General features: G+C 54.7%; 4 protein-coding genes across 4 annotated transcripts; all 4 read right to left on the bottom strand.

Annotated features, from left to right (window-relative positions):
- Positions 1–454: 454 nt before the first annotated feature.
- TRIVIDRAFT_77810 (uncharacterized protein) lies at positions 455–1,941 on the bottom strand (the record flags this gene model as incomplete). Its single annotated transcript, XM_014099438.1, has 1 exon — positions 455–1,941. The coding sequence occupies one exon, from the start codon at positions 1,830–1,832 to the stop codon at positions 552–554; it is 1,281 nt and encodes a 426-aa protein (XP_013954913.1).
- Positions 1,942–2,329: 388 nt separating this feature from the next.
- Positions 2,330–4,306, bottom strand: TRIVIDRAFT_192636 (uncharacterized protein; the record flags this gene model as incomplete). The annotated part of the gene is made up of 3 exons (XM_014099439.1): positions 2,330–3,351; positions 3,394–4,053; positions 4,138–4,306. 3 exons carry the CDS (start codon positions 4,304–4,306, stop codon positions 2,330–2,332), a joined length of 1,851 nt encoding a protein of 616 aa, XP_013954914.1.
- Positions 4,307–5,971: 1,665 nt separating this feature from the next.
- On the bottom strand, positions 5,972–7,299 carry TRIVIDRAFT_216321 (uncharacterized protein; the record flags this gene model as incomplete). The annotated part of the gene is made up of 1 exon (XM_014099440.1): positions 5,972–7,299. One exon carries the CDS (start codon positions 7,005–7,007, stop codon positions 6,180–6,182), a length of 828 nt encoding a protein of 275 aa, XP_013954915.1.
- Positions 7,300–8,028: 729 nt separating this feature from the next.
- TRIVIDRAFT_122344 (uncharacterized protein) lies at positions 8,029–14,461 on the bottom strand (the record flags this gene model as incomplete). The annotated part of the gene is made up of 7 exons (XM_014099441.2): positions 8,029–8,121; positions 8,228–9,601; positions 9,803–10,540; positions 10,699–10,894; positions 12,246–12,928; positions 13,169–14,161; positions 14,267–14,461. Coding segments are annotated over 7 exons (4,272 nt in total), but the record flags the coding sequence as incomplete, so codon positions are not given.
- Positions 14,462–15,330: the final 869 nt, after the last annotated feature.

A 15,330-nucleotide genomic window follows, 5' to 3' on the forward strand; every position in this document is an offset into this window, starting at 1 on the left:
TTCCGCATCTCCTGATAGACATAGCCCTGCGCCACGGGGCTGAATCCCGCAGCTGGCGCTGGAATCGCTGAGCCCACAGAGGGCTTCCGCAGTCTCTCTGTGAAGAAGACGGGATGCGTTGTCGATGCGTTGTGGATTGGCGCGGCGTGTTTGTTCCATATGGCTTGCAGCTGGGCCGTTGTTGGGATGGGCTGGAGGGGGAGCGTCATGGTGAGACGGGCTTTGTGTGTAATTGATGAATCAAGATTATAGGCGTTCCGGTGCTCTGAAACGGCTCAATGCGACCAATTGAGCACTGGGTCATGGGAAATAATGAGGATGAGAATGAGAATGAAGATGCCGCCATTAGCATTAGCTGCATGAAGTCGCTATGATGGAATTGCTGGGCGCAGATCTTACTAAGCCGAGGTTCATTCGGAATGGGCAGCTCTCCAGACATGGCTTGACATGAGATCAGTGTAAGAAAGCTCTATTGATGGAATTGCTGAAGCTACTCGGGCTACATCCGGTGTCTATAAACAGAAAAAAAAAGAGAGAAAACAAGAAAAGATTTATTTGCCTTTTTTACCGCCCTTGCCGCCCTGCTTCTGTTGCTTTTCCTTTTCCTTTTCCTTTTGCTTCTCCTTTCCCTTTTTAATGGCAGCCACCAAGCTCTCCACCTCCTCTGCCTTTTCCTTTTCCTTCTTCTCCTCGGCCAGCTTGTCCTCGTTGGCCTTCTTTTGCCCTCTCTTCTTTGCGGCGTTCTTCTCCGTCTTTTCAATGAGGGCGTCGCTCTCCTCCCAGAGCTTCTTTGCCACCTCGTCGTCCTTGATTTCTGTCCGGGCAAAGTCTACCTCCATGCACTCCTTGATAAGCTTTCCACCGCTGCCACGTCCGAGACTTCCCTCCATGGCGGCGTAAAGAATCGACTGGGCGCCTTTGTGGGGCGACTTGAGCAAGAACCAGGGGATGGCGTAGAAGCACATGTAGAGCGCGAGACCAAAAAGCGATCCTCGTGTCAGCCATCTCCGTGTGCCCGGTGTTCGAGTAAGACCCGGATCTACAAAGATGACCCGGGTGTTCATGGGCAGCTGATCAGGGCGTTTGTACGAGTCTAGGTGCTTCTGGAAGTATTGACCGAAAACATTGAGGGCGAGCTTGCTTCGTGCGTATGCAGATCCGGGAGACCAGCCCTTTTCCAAATTTCCGAGACCGTCCTTCAAGGACGGAGATCCAATATATGATGAGCATGTCGCTATGACGACACGAACGTCTCTATCAAAGGGCTGCGCCTTGAGAGCTGGACTGAGGATGCTCAGCAGGTGGAAGTTGGCAAGATAGTTGATCATCCACATCTCCTCAACACCATCTTCTGTAACGGATCGTTTTCCTCCTGGCGGCGTCATGGTCGATGCGCACAGCACAATCATGTCCAGTCGTCGAGGAGGGGCATTGTCGACCCATTTCGTGGCGAACTTTCTGATGCTATACAGGCTGGCGAGATCTACCTGCTCCGCGTATATCAGGTGGTTGCCCGTCTTGTCCCGTATGTCCTGTATAAACTCGACGAGAAAGGGGTCCGAGGCGGGGACCTGGGTCAGCAAGACGAGCTGAGCGCCGCGAGCTGCCAGCTCGTATGTCACTTCTGCCCCTATCCCGCTCGTTCCGCCCGTGACCATGACGACTCGGCCATGGAGGTTGCGCTCGGCGGGATTCGACCTGCCTGATGCGTAGAGCTTCAGCAAGACGAGGAATACGGTGGCGGCGACGGCGTACAAGATGGTCCAGACATTGTCGTGGACGACCTGCGGAAAGCCGTTTTCCAGGAGATAGAAGATGGTTGGCACGGGCATTGTGAATGCAACGGCCCAGTCGTAGGCTGCGGAGATGGAATTGGTTCAGGGGAGGCTTGGATCGGTCAATTCATCGTTTCGGGTCGTTGGCAATAGCATCTGACGCCAGATTGCTGACGGGTTGAGCGGTCAAGCAAGAATTGTTTCGTCGTGGCCAAAGTCTGGGAGGCGATTCAGGAGCTCCCACGTGACACAGCTCCAGTTTAAGGCTTGCTTCCATTATTCCAGCAGAGCACAACTCGCGCTGATTCGCGATATACACATTCCATCAGAGCTGAAAAACAATTCCTCGTTATCCATACATCTCGACATCGAGCACGTTTCTACAAGGTATGTATACAAGGCTGTGGTTTTGGTGGTCGACGTGCTACTAATTATTACTAGGCTGGTATAAAATACGAACTAACATAGGGACGGAACCATCTCCGTTTGGGGTATGACCATGAACACAGAACGCAAACAAATTCCCATAGCTCATCCAAAACAAAAGCCATGGCTTAATTGTGCTTTTCCTTCTCCTTCTTCTCCTTCTTTGACTTCTTCTTTTTCTTCTTGTTAATCTCCAGCTTCACAGGGTCGCCTTTTCGTACCCAAATCTCACCAATCGGGTCTCCCTCTTCTTGCACGCAGACCCATTCTCCTATGCCATACTCTTCAGGTGCACGACGCATTCCTCGGCCTCCTCCGCCCACAATCAGGTTTCCTGGACGATAGCTTTCGTCCATCTTCATGCGGCGGATGACGCTGCCGTGGACGCGGACGTTATTCGGAACGTCTCGCACCTCTCCGCGTGGCAGAGGCCAGTTGATAGGTTTCCAAGTCCCGTCTGTTTGAAGGTCCATTCGGCGGAATGGCATCCACTCCATCATGTTCCAAGCAGTGACAGCCGTTGCGGAAAGACCGCCACCATAGACTAGTGAGTCATGGATTTTCGCGAGGTGCGCATTGTGCATCATCTCGAGGAATATCTTCTTGAGATCTTGCTCCTCGTCGTCAGCCATAGTGTCTGGACTGGGGGGCGCCACAGGCTCTGCTCCCTCTTCACCATCACGATTGACAAGAATGTCGGGTCCTCTCTCTTGCCCCTTTCGACTGTTTTTGCGGCCGGCGCTGCCATATTCGTTGTACAAGTCAAAGCAATCCAGCTCCTGGACCTTTTCCAGATCGAATTTCAAGCCAGCACGAATGGCCTCGCGGACCATCCATATCAAGGGCACATGGCTTGCATTCTTGCCGCTGGATTCTGTTTGCCATCCACCGCCCACGTCGCCGTGGCCACCAGCAAACCATACTTCGTCAATATCTTGGTCGCCGCTATCCTCATAATCGAGGACAGAAAGCTGTTCCGAGGCATTGCAGCCAGTCACCGACATACGGCGATCTTGGCGGGCAGCAGATTTCGACCTGGCTCTGTATGGCATGTATTTGCTGGGTTGTGGGTTTGCCGATGACGGCGGTCCGTCCGCAGTTGTCGTCTGTTGGCTTGGTCGTCTGCCTCGGCCGTTGTTATGCATGACTTCTGCGCCGTCTACTTCTCCCCCGTCTTCGCTGTCCTGCCCACGACCAAGCATGTGATCCAAATCTTTCTTCCAGTGGCTGTGCGTATTGTGCCGGCGCTTGTTGGCTTGCTGATACATCAAGTCTTGTCGAAACTTGGCCCGCCGCTCATCGATGCTGACAGCATGCCGGATGACTCTGGCGCTGCTACGTGCCGTGTACGGGAATTTGCTTCGCTGCATCCATGCCGTCTCAAATCGAGGCACAGAGTTGACTGTATCGAACAGACCCAGAAATCGAATCCTGCCAACGGGCCGTGAAAAAGTCTCGCGGAAGCCTTTCATGAAGTGGTACATTTCATGCTTCTTCTGCTCTTCTTCTTCAGCAAGTTTCTCGTCTTTGTCGCCACCCCGGCGACTCTGCCAGTTGGCGAATGCCTTCCAGGCGAACGAAACCATTTCTTCATTACCGTGGGACAAGAGACCGATGTAGTCAAGCATCTCGGCCAAAAAGCGGGCAATGTACGAGCCGCGACTGAAACCGAACATGTAAATCTCATCACCCTGATTGTAGAAGCGCATGAGGAAACGATAGCCCCCAACAACATGTTGGTCGAAAGACGAACCAATGGCCGAGTCTTTGGCTTTTTGATACCATGATTTAATACGCGCTTTCACACTAGTGTGCGAAAGTGAGTCGGACACGATATACGTGCCAATACCGGCTGTTAGCTACAGTCAGTCGTGCTCATGAATTATTCGTCAATGGCCACTCTGGCGCGAGTGCGTACGCGTCGCCAAACACTTACGCTGGTAGTAGTGATACTGGTCATCTGCGGTGCGATCCAGCATCCGGAATATCTTAAGAATATTGCTGTCGCTCTCATCGCCGTGGAATTTGTTGCCCGTGCCGTCGAAACAAAGAATCAGTTTCCTCGGAGCTCTATTCTGCGGCGTGGGACTTGTTGGGCGCTCCATGATGGCTGCCGTGATGTAGTCTAAGCTCGAACGGCCCTTTGGGTGCTCGGCCGAACTTGGATCCAGCATGCTCCCAGAAGCCATGGCCAGTTATATGTGGGCTCTTTAAAATCAATCTGACCAAAATGGCAATGTGGAGGATGAGGCGGAGCCAGGGGATTTCCCACTGCCTGATCAGAAAATTAACGAGAAATCTAAGCACTGGAAATAAAGCATAAGCACGGAGGGGAGCGCCCGCGGCTTATTATTAGTACTTTTACGATCATGAGCGTGGCTCATCATGGACGACTCATACGCATGACACTGCAGCTTTTGTGTCTTGGACTCTCGCATTAGCCTGGCAACCTGGGACTCTTTCTGGATACAACTACAGAGTACTACTCTGTCAATCTCGGCCGTGTGGAGCTTCTGCGAGGGAGAGGCTGAAAATCAGCCGGCTGAAGAGCGCTGATCGCTTCCCTGTTCAGAGAGAAGAGCTGCACGTCTCCCAAATGCCGGGGGCTAGCGACCAATGAGGAAGATGGTAGAAGACCCCTTTATCCAGGGGATTGGCGGAACACCTTGATATTCACGACATTGCGCATGAGAGCGGGGAAAGGTCGCAGTCGAGCGCATGCATGTCTCAGTGCTTCAGAAGACGAGCCAGTGAACGACGATGAGCTTCGGCGATGATAACGCGGGTAGCTCATCCGCCGATATTATTCGGCCAGTCACATGCTGAGGATTTGGAAGAAAGATGGACATGTCTTGCTGCGGCTGAGGTCGGATTGCAGCATGGTCGTCATGTACATCGTCCAGCCGCACGGCGCCATCGAGCGCTTGCCTTTTGAACTCGTTGTCTCATCCATTGGTGCTATTTGCTGCCTGCCCTGCGCGGGGACGGCACAATGTCTCTCTTTATCCTTGCTTCTGGCCGCCTCCATGGTCGCTTCTGGGACATTTATGACATAAGCTCTTGTGCAACACATGCTCGGGAAGTTTTGCTGCTGTCGTGTAACACACTTTCTTCTTCCGAGAGGAGGCCGTTGGCAAATATGATGGAGTTGAGTCGTACAAGTGCAACAGTCGGAAGCTATCTGAAGAAACACAACTCAAAAGACCAGACCACTAACAAAGTGACATCGAGCTTTAAGATGCTTTTTCTTCTGAAGTAGCCCAAGTTGCTCCGGGGCTCCGCAACGGGCCGTGCCTAGAACTCTTTGGGCGTAAGAGTAATTTCAATGGAGTCCAAGTTTGCTCTCTATTGGTTAGCTGCAGATTTGACAATCCACCCATGTTGGATCCGTCGTTTGCCGCCATTCAGGTTCTGGGCCTTGATGCGGTGTGTTGATCGCGATTCCCTTGCCTTGGTCAGGCTGTGGCCGATCGGCCTAGCTGAATCCTTCTAGTTGAGCTATACCAGTACGGCAGCGTCTCGGGGGGACTCGATTATGAGGAATACCGAACAAGGGAATCTAGAAAGAGGTGTGTGTATGGCGGGTGTGAGTGTGCGGCAAAAGACACTCCCAACCTGCCGGATCTCTATCTAGATGGAAACATCGAGGCGGAGAATGTGGACTTTGCTTTGTCCACACAGCGCCGCAGCTCCGCATTACGACTGTACTCCATCTCTCTCCAGTGCAGAGTTGTAATCCATGCACAGTAGCGTGCGTGGGGAGAATGTTTACAGGGCAGAACAGAGCAGATTTTGCTTATACTGACTGCTACGGTGGTACTATACGAGTCATATGTACATTCAAAGCACGCAGCACATGCTGCCAGCTTTCATGGATTGCATCACCAAGACGCAAAATCCAAGACATTCCGCCAAACACTTTCCTCTCTCGTCTTGGTGTAGTTGAGGGGCGATGTCGGTTTGCACCTCTCTTCTATCTCACAGCTTACTATCCTTCCAGATGGGCTTTCTCTTCTCGACAAAGGCCCGCACACCCTCCGTCATGTTGTCTCCGCCATCCATCTTGGTGTAGATCTCCGTCAAGATGCGGTCGGTACTTTCCTTGGGGTTCTCCGGTTCCCAGCCACCGAGCAGGCCTTGACGGGCCACGATGATGGAGTCTGGCGAGTTGTTGGCCAGCTCAATGGCCCATTGAAGGGCCTCGCCAACGACGTCGCTTCCGCGCGCAATGACATGATTGACCAGCCCCCAGCGAAGCATCTCGTCGGCTTTGTAGATCCTGCCCAGCAGAGCCATCTCGGAAGCGCGCTGCATGCCGACGGAGCGGATCAGACGCGGTAGTGCCCCCTGAATGGGCACGACGCCTCGGGCAACTTCGGGCAAGGCGAAGCGTGCATCGACGGACGCGATGACCATGTCGACGTTGAGAATCATCTCCATGCCGCCGCCCAGGCACAGGCCATTGACGGCGGCAATGATGGGCTTCTTGCCCTGGCGGTTGCTGAGCCCGCCAAAGCCGGCCTCGGGAGCCTTCTTGGACGGCTCGTCGGGGTTGGCGTTACGCTCGTTCCACTCCTTGAGGTCGGCGCCGGCGCAAAAGGCCCGTCCCATGCCGGTGATGACGGCACATCGCAGCGCCGGCTCGGCGTCGTACCACTTCCACAGGCGGTCGAGCTGGTAGTGCATGTCGTGGCGGATGCAGTTGAGCTGCTTGGGGCGGTTGATGGTGACAAGCAGAATGTGTGGCCGAGGCGCCGTGATGATGACGTCCTCGACCGCGGGGGGCGAACTCATGCCGATGGCCATTGTTGCTTTACACAAGGGGCGATCGAGGCTGATAGGGCAAAGGTGGGTTGCGACAGCATATGAGTGCCAGAATCTGATACGGGGGAGGTGGCCGGCACCAAGAGAGCTTCTATCACTTGTGTCTCTGGCCTGTCGTTGTCCGTCTCTCACTTTCTCTCTGCCCCTTTCTTTTTCGCCGTCTTTCTTTCTTCTATCTCATTCAGCGGATGAAAAGCAATGAGATGGTTCTCAAAAGGCCGCAAAGCTGATCATGGCCGCTGTGACACGGCTCAGAATCAGGTCGGGGGTTTCGCCAGCGCCTTTGGATCGGGGGGGTTTTGGTGAGTGTTGGGCTCAAGGGATTTGGCGGTAATCGGCCGCGAGTAGTAAGAGAGCAAGGTAAGCAAAAGGCTCCTGTTACGCGCCTTGGAGGTCCGTGTGGGGCGGTCCCAGCCTCGGCTCTCGGTTGGTGAGCCGTGGCTCTCCTCATTTTCTGGGGAGCTGGGCTGAGCTGGGGTTAGCTTTTGCGAAGGTGAAGTGCCGAGTACTCGTTCTATACTCCGTATTGCTAACGAATTAGGATCAAAAGACTAGATCATTGTTGATTCACAGTATGGATTAGCATGCTTCATCTCGAATCAAACAATGACAGTCTAGTATCACGAGCCTCTAGAATGTTAAACCACACACAGTCTCATCATCCTCACGTAAAGGAAAGCCTTCATGTCAAATCCCTGAAGGTTGGCCATTATTTATTTACATACAGAGAGAATCCTACACGATTTTCAAAGTCCGGGTTTTCCCAACCCCCTAGTTGTACATACAAGACGAATTTTTTCCCTTTTTCCTATATTTGTCCTCGTCGAATCTCACTTGATGCCTTCTCCCATATTTGCATCTCTACTTGGAAAAAGAAATATTGGTAGCTCGTAAAGGCGCTCTGCATCTCTCAATACAAGAAAATACAGACGCCAAAAGAAGCAAGATATTAATGCGGAGCAGCTCATAAAACCACTCCCGTACGATTGTAGTGACATCTTCTTTATGCTGGCAGGCCTCTCTTCTCGCATTCGGTGAAGAAGATGAGCATACGCCAAAGCTTCTTGACCAGATCCTCTGCTTCGTCGTCCAGGGCCTATAAAAAAGAACAAACTTGTTAGCTTCCAGCATTCTGCAATTTTCTCCACGTTTGACTGGAAAAAAAGGGAACAATATTCTTCAAGAAAAAGACACAAACTTACCCCCTCGAGCTCCTCCACCAAGGCACCAGCCGTGCCATGTTTCCGCAGATGCTCCTCCACAGCCTCGACCAGCATCTCCTCCTGCACGCCGAGATACTCGACAATCTTCTTCTCCACAAACGGCCGCAGTTTGTCGCGCACAACCGCATCGTCCATAAAGTCCCACTTGACCTCCCACGCCCAGAGGCCCTCCTTCTCCGACGGAATCTCCTGTGCCAGCGCACGCACTGCCTGCGAGATTTCCTCCTCCGACATGCCCGCCGCGCCGGATGAAGCGTCCAACTGGATGGGGATGAGCTGTCGCTTTGTAGACTCGACCTCCTCGTCGTCCAAGAGACCCTCCACTTCGGCAATCGTGCGTCGTTGAGGTGCTGCCCGTGAGGCTTGAGCTCGCTGTGCCGCCGCGCCGAGCGACAGCTTGAATGGCTGTGGTGCCGCAGCGGCAGCGGCAGCTTCGCGCTGCTCCATCTCCCGGGCCTGCTGGTCCAGGAATGAATCCGCCAGGCCACGCGCCTGTTCCAGCCTGGCCTGCTCGCGGTTTCGCTCCACCTTTTCGGCCTGTCGGTCGGCTTCATCTCGTGCCTCTTCTTCCGCCCGATCAGACGTTCGTTTCCTTGCCCAGCCGCCGTGATCTCGATAGTAGATGTGAGTTTTGCGGGTAGCCTCTCGCTCGTCTTCCCACGTCTTTTCTCTCTCCAGCTGCTCTTCTTTCCTTCGTTCAAGAGACTCAATATCGTGCTTTTCACGCTCCCGTTCTCGCTCCAGCGCCGCCTGCCGTGATCGCTCTCTGTTGACCCATTTCCTCTCTGCTTCCGCATACATCTTGTCTTCTTCGGCCTTGCGCTCAGCCTCACGTCTCCTCCAGAGCTCGTCATCGCTTGCGTCGGTGTCCTCATCTTCGCGTCTCGTAGACCCATCTGCGTTGTTCACTCCTCCGTTGACAAAGGCCACACCTCGGTTCGGTCCGTTTTGCCCCTTGGGCCCAGCCGGGGCGTTTGGTACTGAGACTCCGCGAGGCCCTAGCGGCACGTTGTTCGAGTTCCTCGGCGGAGAGGCGAGTCTTGATCGGGCTGCGCCATTGCGGCGTCGCTCAACTTCTTCGAGCTCCTCCTCTCGCTGAAGACGCTCCATATCCCGCTGGTTGCTACGCTCACGGAACGCGGCAATCTCTCCTGCAACAACCTCCCGCATCTCGGGCGGAATATCTGCCAGCTCGTCTTCTTGCGCCAGGGGGATGTTGACCACCTCGACGTTCTCCTCAGTATCCGTATTCCCCATAGCAACATCGCCATTAGCGTCGGCAGTCTCGACAACAGGGGGGTAGAAGAGCTCTCGAACAACTAGTTTCAGGGCCGCGCGAGCTTGCTCTATTCTCTGCTCCAAAGATGCATCATCTCCCTTGTTTTCCTTGTATGTCTCCAGGTAGCTCAAAGAGGTGGGGTCGACAACCACTTGTAGCTTGGTCTTTTCGACATCGTCATAGTTGTCGTCGGCCGGTGGATCGCTCGAGCTGGACTGTTTCTTGGTGGGGATTTGCACCTCTTCTTCGGTCAGGAGCTTGACAGCAGCTGCCACGGAATCAATGTCCTCGAACAGAGCGAAGCCAAACTTGGTTCCCTTTCGATCCTCTGACACGCTGTCGGACGGATCCCAGCGCTTCAGCTTGCCGACAGCCCCAAGAAGCTTCTTTGTGCCCTCGTCACCACCCAGTCCCTCTGGAATCTGGTGTAGGAAGATGGTCCGCAGCTTCTCCTCGCTCGTGGGTGGAAGAAGCGTCTGCATCGTCTCCCTGGCCGCCATTCGCCCTTGCTCTGATCCTCTCTCCATACCAAGCCCTGCTCTTCCTCCCGATTGTGCAGGTCGGTCGTCGGATCTGCCGCCACCGGCTGAGGCTCCTGTGCCGAGTCGAATCACGGGGGCATTGAAGTTGATGTTCGGCATGTTGGTCGGGGCTTGGAAAGCAGGCAGACCACTTGGACGATTAGCTTGAGGCACGTTGGCTTGCTGGATGCCCGGCGGGGGGGCCATTCCCGGAGCAGGGGACATGCCTGGAGGAGGTCCTACAGAGAGAGAGAGACAAACGGTCAGCATCTTGTCTGTGGCAGGACGAGGATAGAGAGAAACAGAAAGGACATGCATACCTAGCCCAGGAGGAGCAGCCATGCCCGGCGCCGCGCCCGGATAGCCGTAGCCAGGAGGCGCGCCATAGGGATTGTGCGGTGCTGAAGCTCCGTTAGCGGATCTGTATTGCCCCCGGGGTTGGCCTCGGCCGTGAGTACCTCCGTAATGGTTATAAGCCATGCTGACAAGGCTCTGCAGTTGAGAGCAGCGTCACGCCGGCGAGTCGTAGAGACGGATTGGGGGTGCTGCGTGAGGCCAATGCCGGCACCTAGAAGGGAAATAAGGTCAAGCACGAAGAAAAAAAAAAGAAAAAAAGAAGAAGATGCAGCAGTCAGCAGCGCCTCGCAGACGCAAATCTCCAGATGCAGCAGCCTCAAATTGCAGGGTTCTCGGCTTGCATTGAGACGTGACGGCAGACGCGATTGTTTCCGCAGAGCAGCGACATGCAGGCAGCCTCGTGGCAGGATTTCGGGTTCTGGGCGTGGAAATGTCGAGCTTCGCAGGTTTTTTTTGTCGTGGTTTGAGATGCAGAGGTGCGAATCGCGGCTTCATGGGCTGGGATTCCTGGTCTGCGAAGATGTACCCACTTGGGAGGTAGGCCCGCATCAAAGTTGATCCGCCCGTCGCTTTTTGCAGCCGAAACGACTTTCAAAGATCAAGATTGGGAAGAATTGCATGATTCTGGGAGCATTGAGGATTGCAGAAAGGATGTAAGTGCTGCATGATTTGTTTATCTTCTTGAAGTCAATCAATTCTCGCCGTGTTTCCATTTACTAAACTCATTGTCATTGTCACAGGGCCGCCCCCTCGAGATACGGCAGCATGATGCTGTCCAGAATCGCCACCCCAGCGCATGCCCGCGCCTTTTCCACATCTCTAGCCGTTCGCTTCAATGCCTCCAGATCAGTCTTTGACGATCGAAGAAACCCTCTGGTCGGCAACTTCGTCCCTCCCGCACCAGCCCCGAAGCCTGTCGCACCACCAAAGGCTCGATCCGAACCAGCCACAGCCGAATTCGTTCCTCCTCCTCCCCCTCCTCCTCCCGCCGCCGCCGCTGAATCAGAATCGCCATCAGCCTCAGCTGAGCAGCCGGCCTCTGAGAAATCAGCCTCTTCATTCCCCTACACGGCAGCCGACTCCTCCGCCCCCTTCAACTTCGACATTGCCGAAATCGTCGCCGCCAGATCCGCCGCCTACGGCCAGTCCCTCAACGTCGGCGACCCTCTCCTCCGCCCCAAGATCCGCACCGAGGCCGTGACCGGCCGCACCGTCTTCATCAAGGACCGCCTGTCGCCCACGTCAGCGCCCACGCCCGCCGTGGCCATCCGCGTGCTGGAGAGGATGTGCCGCGACCAGAAGGTGCGCAACAAGTACCACTCGCAAAAGTTCCACGAGAGAAAGGGATTGAAGAAGAAGAGGTTGAGGAGCCAGCGGTGGAGGGCGAGGTTCAAGACGGGATTCAAGGCCGCCGTTAGCAAGGTCATGGAGTTGAAGAAGCAGGGCTGGTAAAATGGAGCCGTGTTGGGGGGTGTGGGCTGTCTTGATATGTTATGTATGATGAGGGATTGGCATGCGGAAAGGGGGTGAAAAGGCTTAAAAAGTATATTTGGAAACATGAGAAATCATTCATGGGATAGATATACATGTACAATACGATAGATGGGAGTGGCGCGCCCTGACATGCAATGAACCAGGTGCTGTTATGAAAACAAGGAAATATGAAAATCTATATATGCGGCTAATTCTATGTTGTACTGTAATCATTGCCCTCCTTTCCCCCAAGATCTATTCGTCAGTCATATATACGCCCGAACGCTGAAATAAAAAGGAAAGAAAAGAAAAGAAAAAAAAGTTGGCGTCAAAGAGCCAACATCACTTCATCCTCACTCCGTTGTACTCTGGAATATCGTCCCATTCCTCCCTCGTTGGGCTTGGCTGCAAGCTCTGTCCAACCTTGGGCCTTGATCGGAAGACGGCCTCCACATCTTCCTCCTCGGCCAGCTGCTCCAACAGGAGCGTTGTTTCGTTGAGTTCTTCCTCGTCGACCCTTGGGAAGTAGCCTTCCTTTCGTGGAGGCATCTTGGCCCTCCTCAGAGACCTGCGCCGCTCTATCTGTGCCTTCTGCTGAGCCTTTTCAAATCCGGCCATGCTTCGACGAGTCCGACTGGCGAGATCCTCGGAATAATCTGGCTCCGCAGGCTTGGTGGTATCAGGTGTTATAGGAGTGGGCGGGTCAAGCTCCTCGTCTTCAAAACACAGAGACTTCTTACGGCTCATTGAGAGTCGAGTGCGTTCGGCCAATGAGAGTGTGTGTCGAGGCTTGGTGCGCTTCACGGGCGACGGACTCGAGTTTTTCGTGGGCGACGTAGAGCCATTCGTAAACTCCTTTGTAGGTGAGCGCTGTGGAGGGCTATGGGTCGTTTTATGTCTTGCGACAGGCTTTGGTGCTTCGGGTGACCGGCGGCGAGTCGGAGTGTCGTATCCCGAAGGCTTTCTCAGAGGGAGGATAGATGGAGGAGTTGCAAGCGGCGAGTCGTCAATCTGAGTCAAGTCGTATGTGCTTCGCCCAGGGAAGTTCCTCTGATTCGACCACACGGTGTCCACACCGCCAGAGAGCTGGGAGAGGCTCGGTCGAGATATAACTGGTCTCACAGAACGAATGGGGGCAGTAAACTTGTCCTGCAAGGACGAGTATGATGTGACAGAGCTGTCTGTGCGAAACGCGTTTTCAGCGTCCTCCAAATCGCTAATCTCATCATCATCGCCGCCCTCAAACGACGAGGTGGAAAGGAGACGGCGATCGCGACGATCCTGCTTCACAGGGGTTCGCTTCCTGATGAGAGGGGTGATGTCAACCTCCTTGGTTGCGAGTTTCCCCAGATCGTATTTCAGATCCGAGACTATCGCAGCATAGTCGTCCGTCATCTGAGGCGCATGCTGAAACAGCGCAGCTCTGGCTGACTTGATCCTCCTCCCAGTTTGCAGGTCCAGGTGAGCAGTGAAGCCGAGATCGATGCCCTTGGCTTTGGCAGTGGAGGTTCTGGGCTTGACTGGCAAGGGCCTCGCTTCACCAAATGTGTTCCGGCGGAAGGCATCCCACTTGCGGAGCCTGTCTCTTTGCATCTTAACCCGGCTGTCCAGTTGCTCCAAGAGGCCAAGGTCATTCGTGTCCAGTTCGCCAAGCCGGCCCTTCTGGGCTCTCCTCCAGACCCTATCGAACTTGGTAGCCAGGAGGCCGCCATGCTTTGGATCTCCGCACAAAAGAGTCTCCATCCAAGCCTCGCTGCCGGACCAATTGTGGTGTACAGTCCGCCGCATCTCAGCTCTGGCATTGTCAGAGACGGCTTGGCCACCACCATCCATCTCCTTTATCTCAAGGGCTTCTCGTCTACTGATGATATCATCTTCTTTATCATCGAGGACCGCGGCAAAGTCTCTGAAGCGAGCTCTAGCGGCCTCTTTGCGTTGCAGGAGCTGTCGGATGGAAGCCTTGTGGGCCATGGACAGCGCAATTAGATGAGATTTTTCGCTCTTGTAGCCCTTGTTCTCAAAGGCAAGCTCAATGGCAGGTGTGATGTAGCCACGGTTTGCGGCAAGGCTGTCAGAAACCACTTTTTTCAGGACAGCGGTGGAAAAGAAAGCAAGGACTTCCTCCAGCCTCTCGCCTTTGCACTCATCCAGCATCGTCTTGCGGATGATGGTGTCCCGGCCGAGGTCGCCATTTTTCTTGGCTTGCTCGAGGCTTCTGACAAGGGCGGCGCGGAGGTTAACAGACTGCAGCTGATCAACAGGTGGGTAGAAAGGCTTCAGCTTCTGTTTGGGAGGGATGGAGTATTAGCCATGTCAAGTTCACCATGTCACATCATCGGAGAGCTCGTCTCGTTTAGCATTCAAGGAGGAGGAAGAAAAAGTACGCACATTAGCCGCCTCGTCTGGATCCCAGATGACAAACAGCTGATACAAGGCCCATTCTACGCACTGTACTCGCCTCTTCTGATCCTGCAGGGTGGTGCCGGATGCCGCGAATGTCTCAGCTGAGATTTCGGGCCAGTCAGGGAGCTGGTCGAGATCCAGAAGCTTGATGTTGGTCAGGAACAGCGACAGAGAAGCCGGACCTACAGCAGCGAGGCCAGCACCCGCATTGGGCTCTGCAGGGGCAGCGACAGATGCGCTGGGCGGGATCTCAGTCGCTTCAGTCTTGGGCCTCGCAAGGCTTCGCACAGGTCTTGCAAAGGCGGCGGCCGCAACAGCTACGGCGGCGGCTGCTCGAAGGGGTCTGGCTGTAGACGAGGGCACGCGAGAGGTGCGCGTCCGAGTATGGAGCTGGGTCTGCTGGACGACCGTCGCCATATCGGCACCCTCTTGCTGCCGCAAGTATGACGATGATGATGCAGATGGATGATGCAAGCGAGAAATGTTTTGCGTTGTCTCTGCCCGTGCCCGTGCTGGTGCTGGTGCTGGCGCCTGCGCTCCTTTCCGCTTGCCTTGATCTGGGGAAGACACCACAGGGGAGAGAGCTTGAGCTTGAGCCGGTCCTCGTGCTATGTTATGAGAGAGTGAGAGAGACTGCTCAAGAGGCCGGGAATCCAGCATAGATGTTGGATCAGAGACTTAGAGACTGGGGCAGCTTGGGAAATGCGCAATTGGCAGTCACAGCAGCAGCAGCATCGTCGGGCTCGCAGTTGGGAATGCGCAGGTATCGCAAAGTACCAACGGAAATGGACGTGAGTGGCTGCGGAAGAAGGTTGGAGGTTGGAGTTTGTGGAGAGCTTGGGTGTTGGAGCTGCGACAGAGGGGAGACGATGGGCCATTCAGGTACAGCAAGGGGGCAGTGGGCGTGCCAGCAGACCACAGCGGGCTGGCAGTGGGCGCTAGTGGGCTGTCAGTGGGTTGGCAGTGGGTTGGCAGTGGATGCGGCCCGCCAACCAGCGCATCACAGGTGTCGGTGAGCACTGCACAGTCCACTAGCTCCGGGGGGGCCA

This window comes from Trichoderma virens (assembly GCF_000170995.1).
Source record: "Trichoderma virens Gv29-8 chromosome Unknown TRIVIscaffold_78, whole genome shotgun sequence".
Classification (NCBI taxonomy): Eukaryota; Fungi; Ascomycota; class Sordariomycetes; order Hypocreales; family Hypocreaceae; genus Trichoderma; species Trichoderma virens.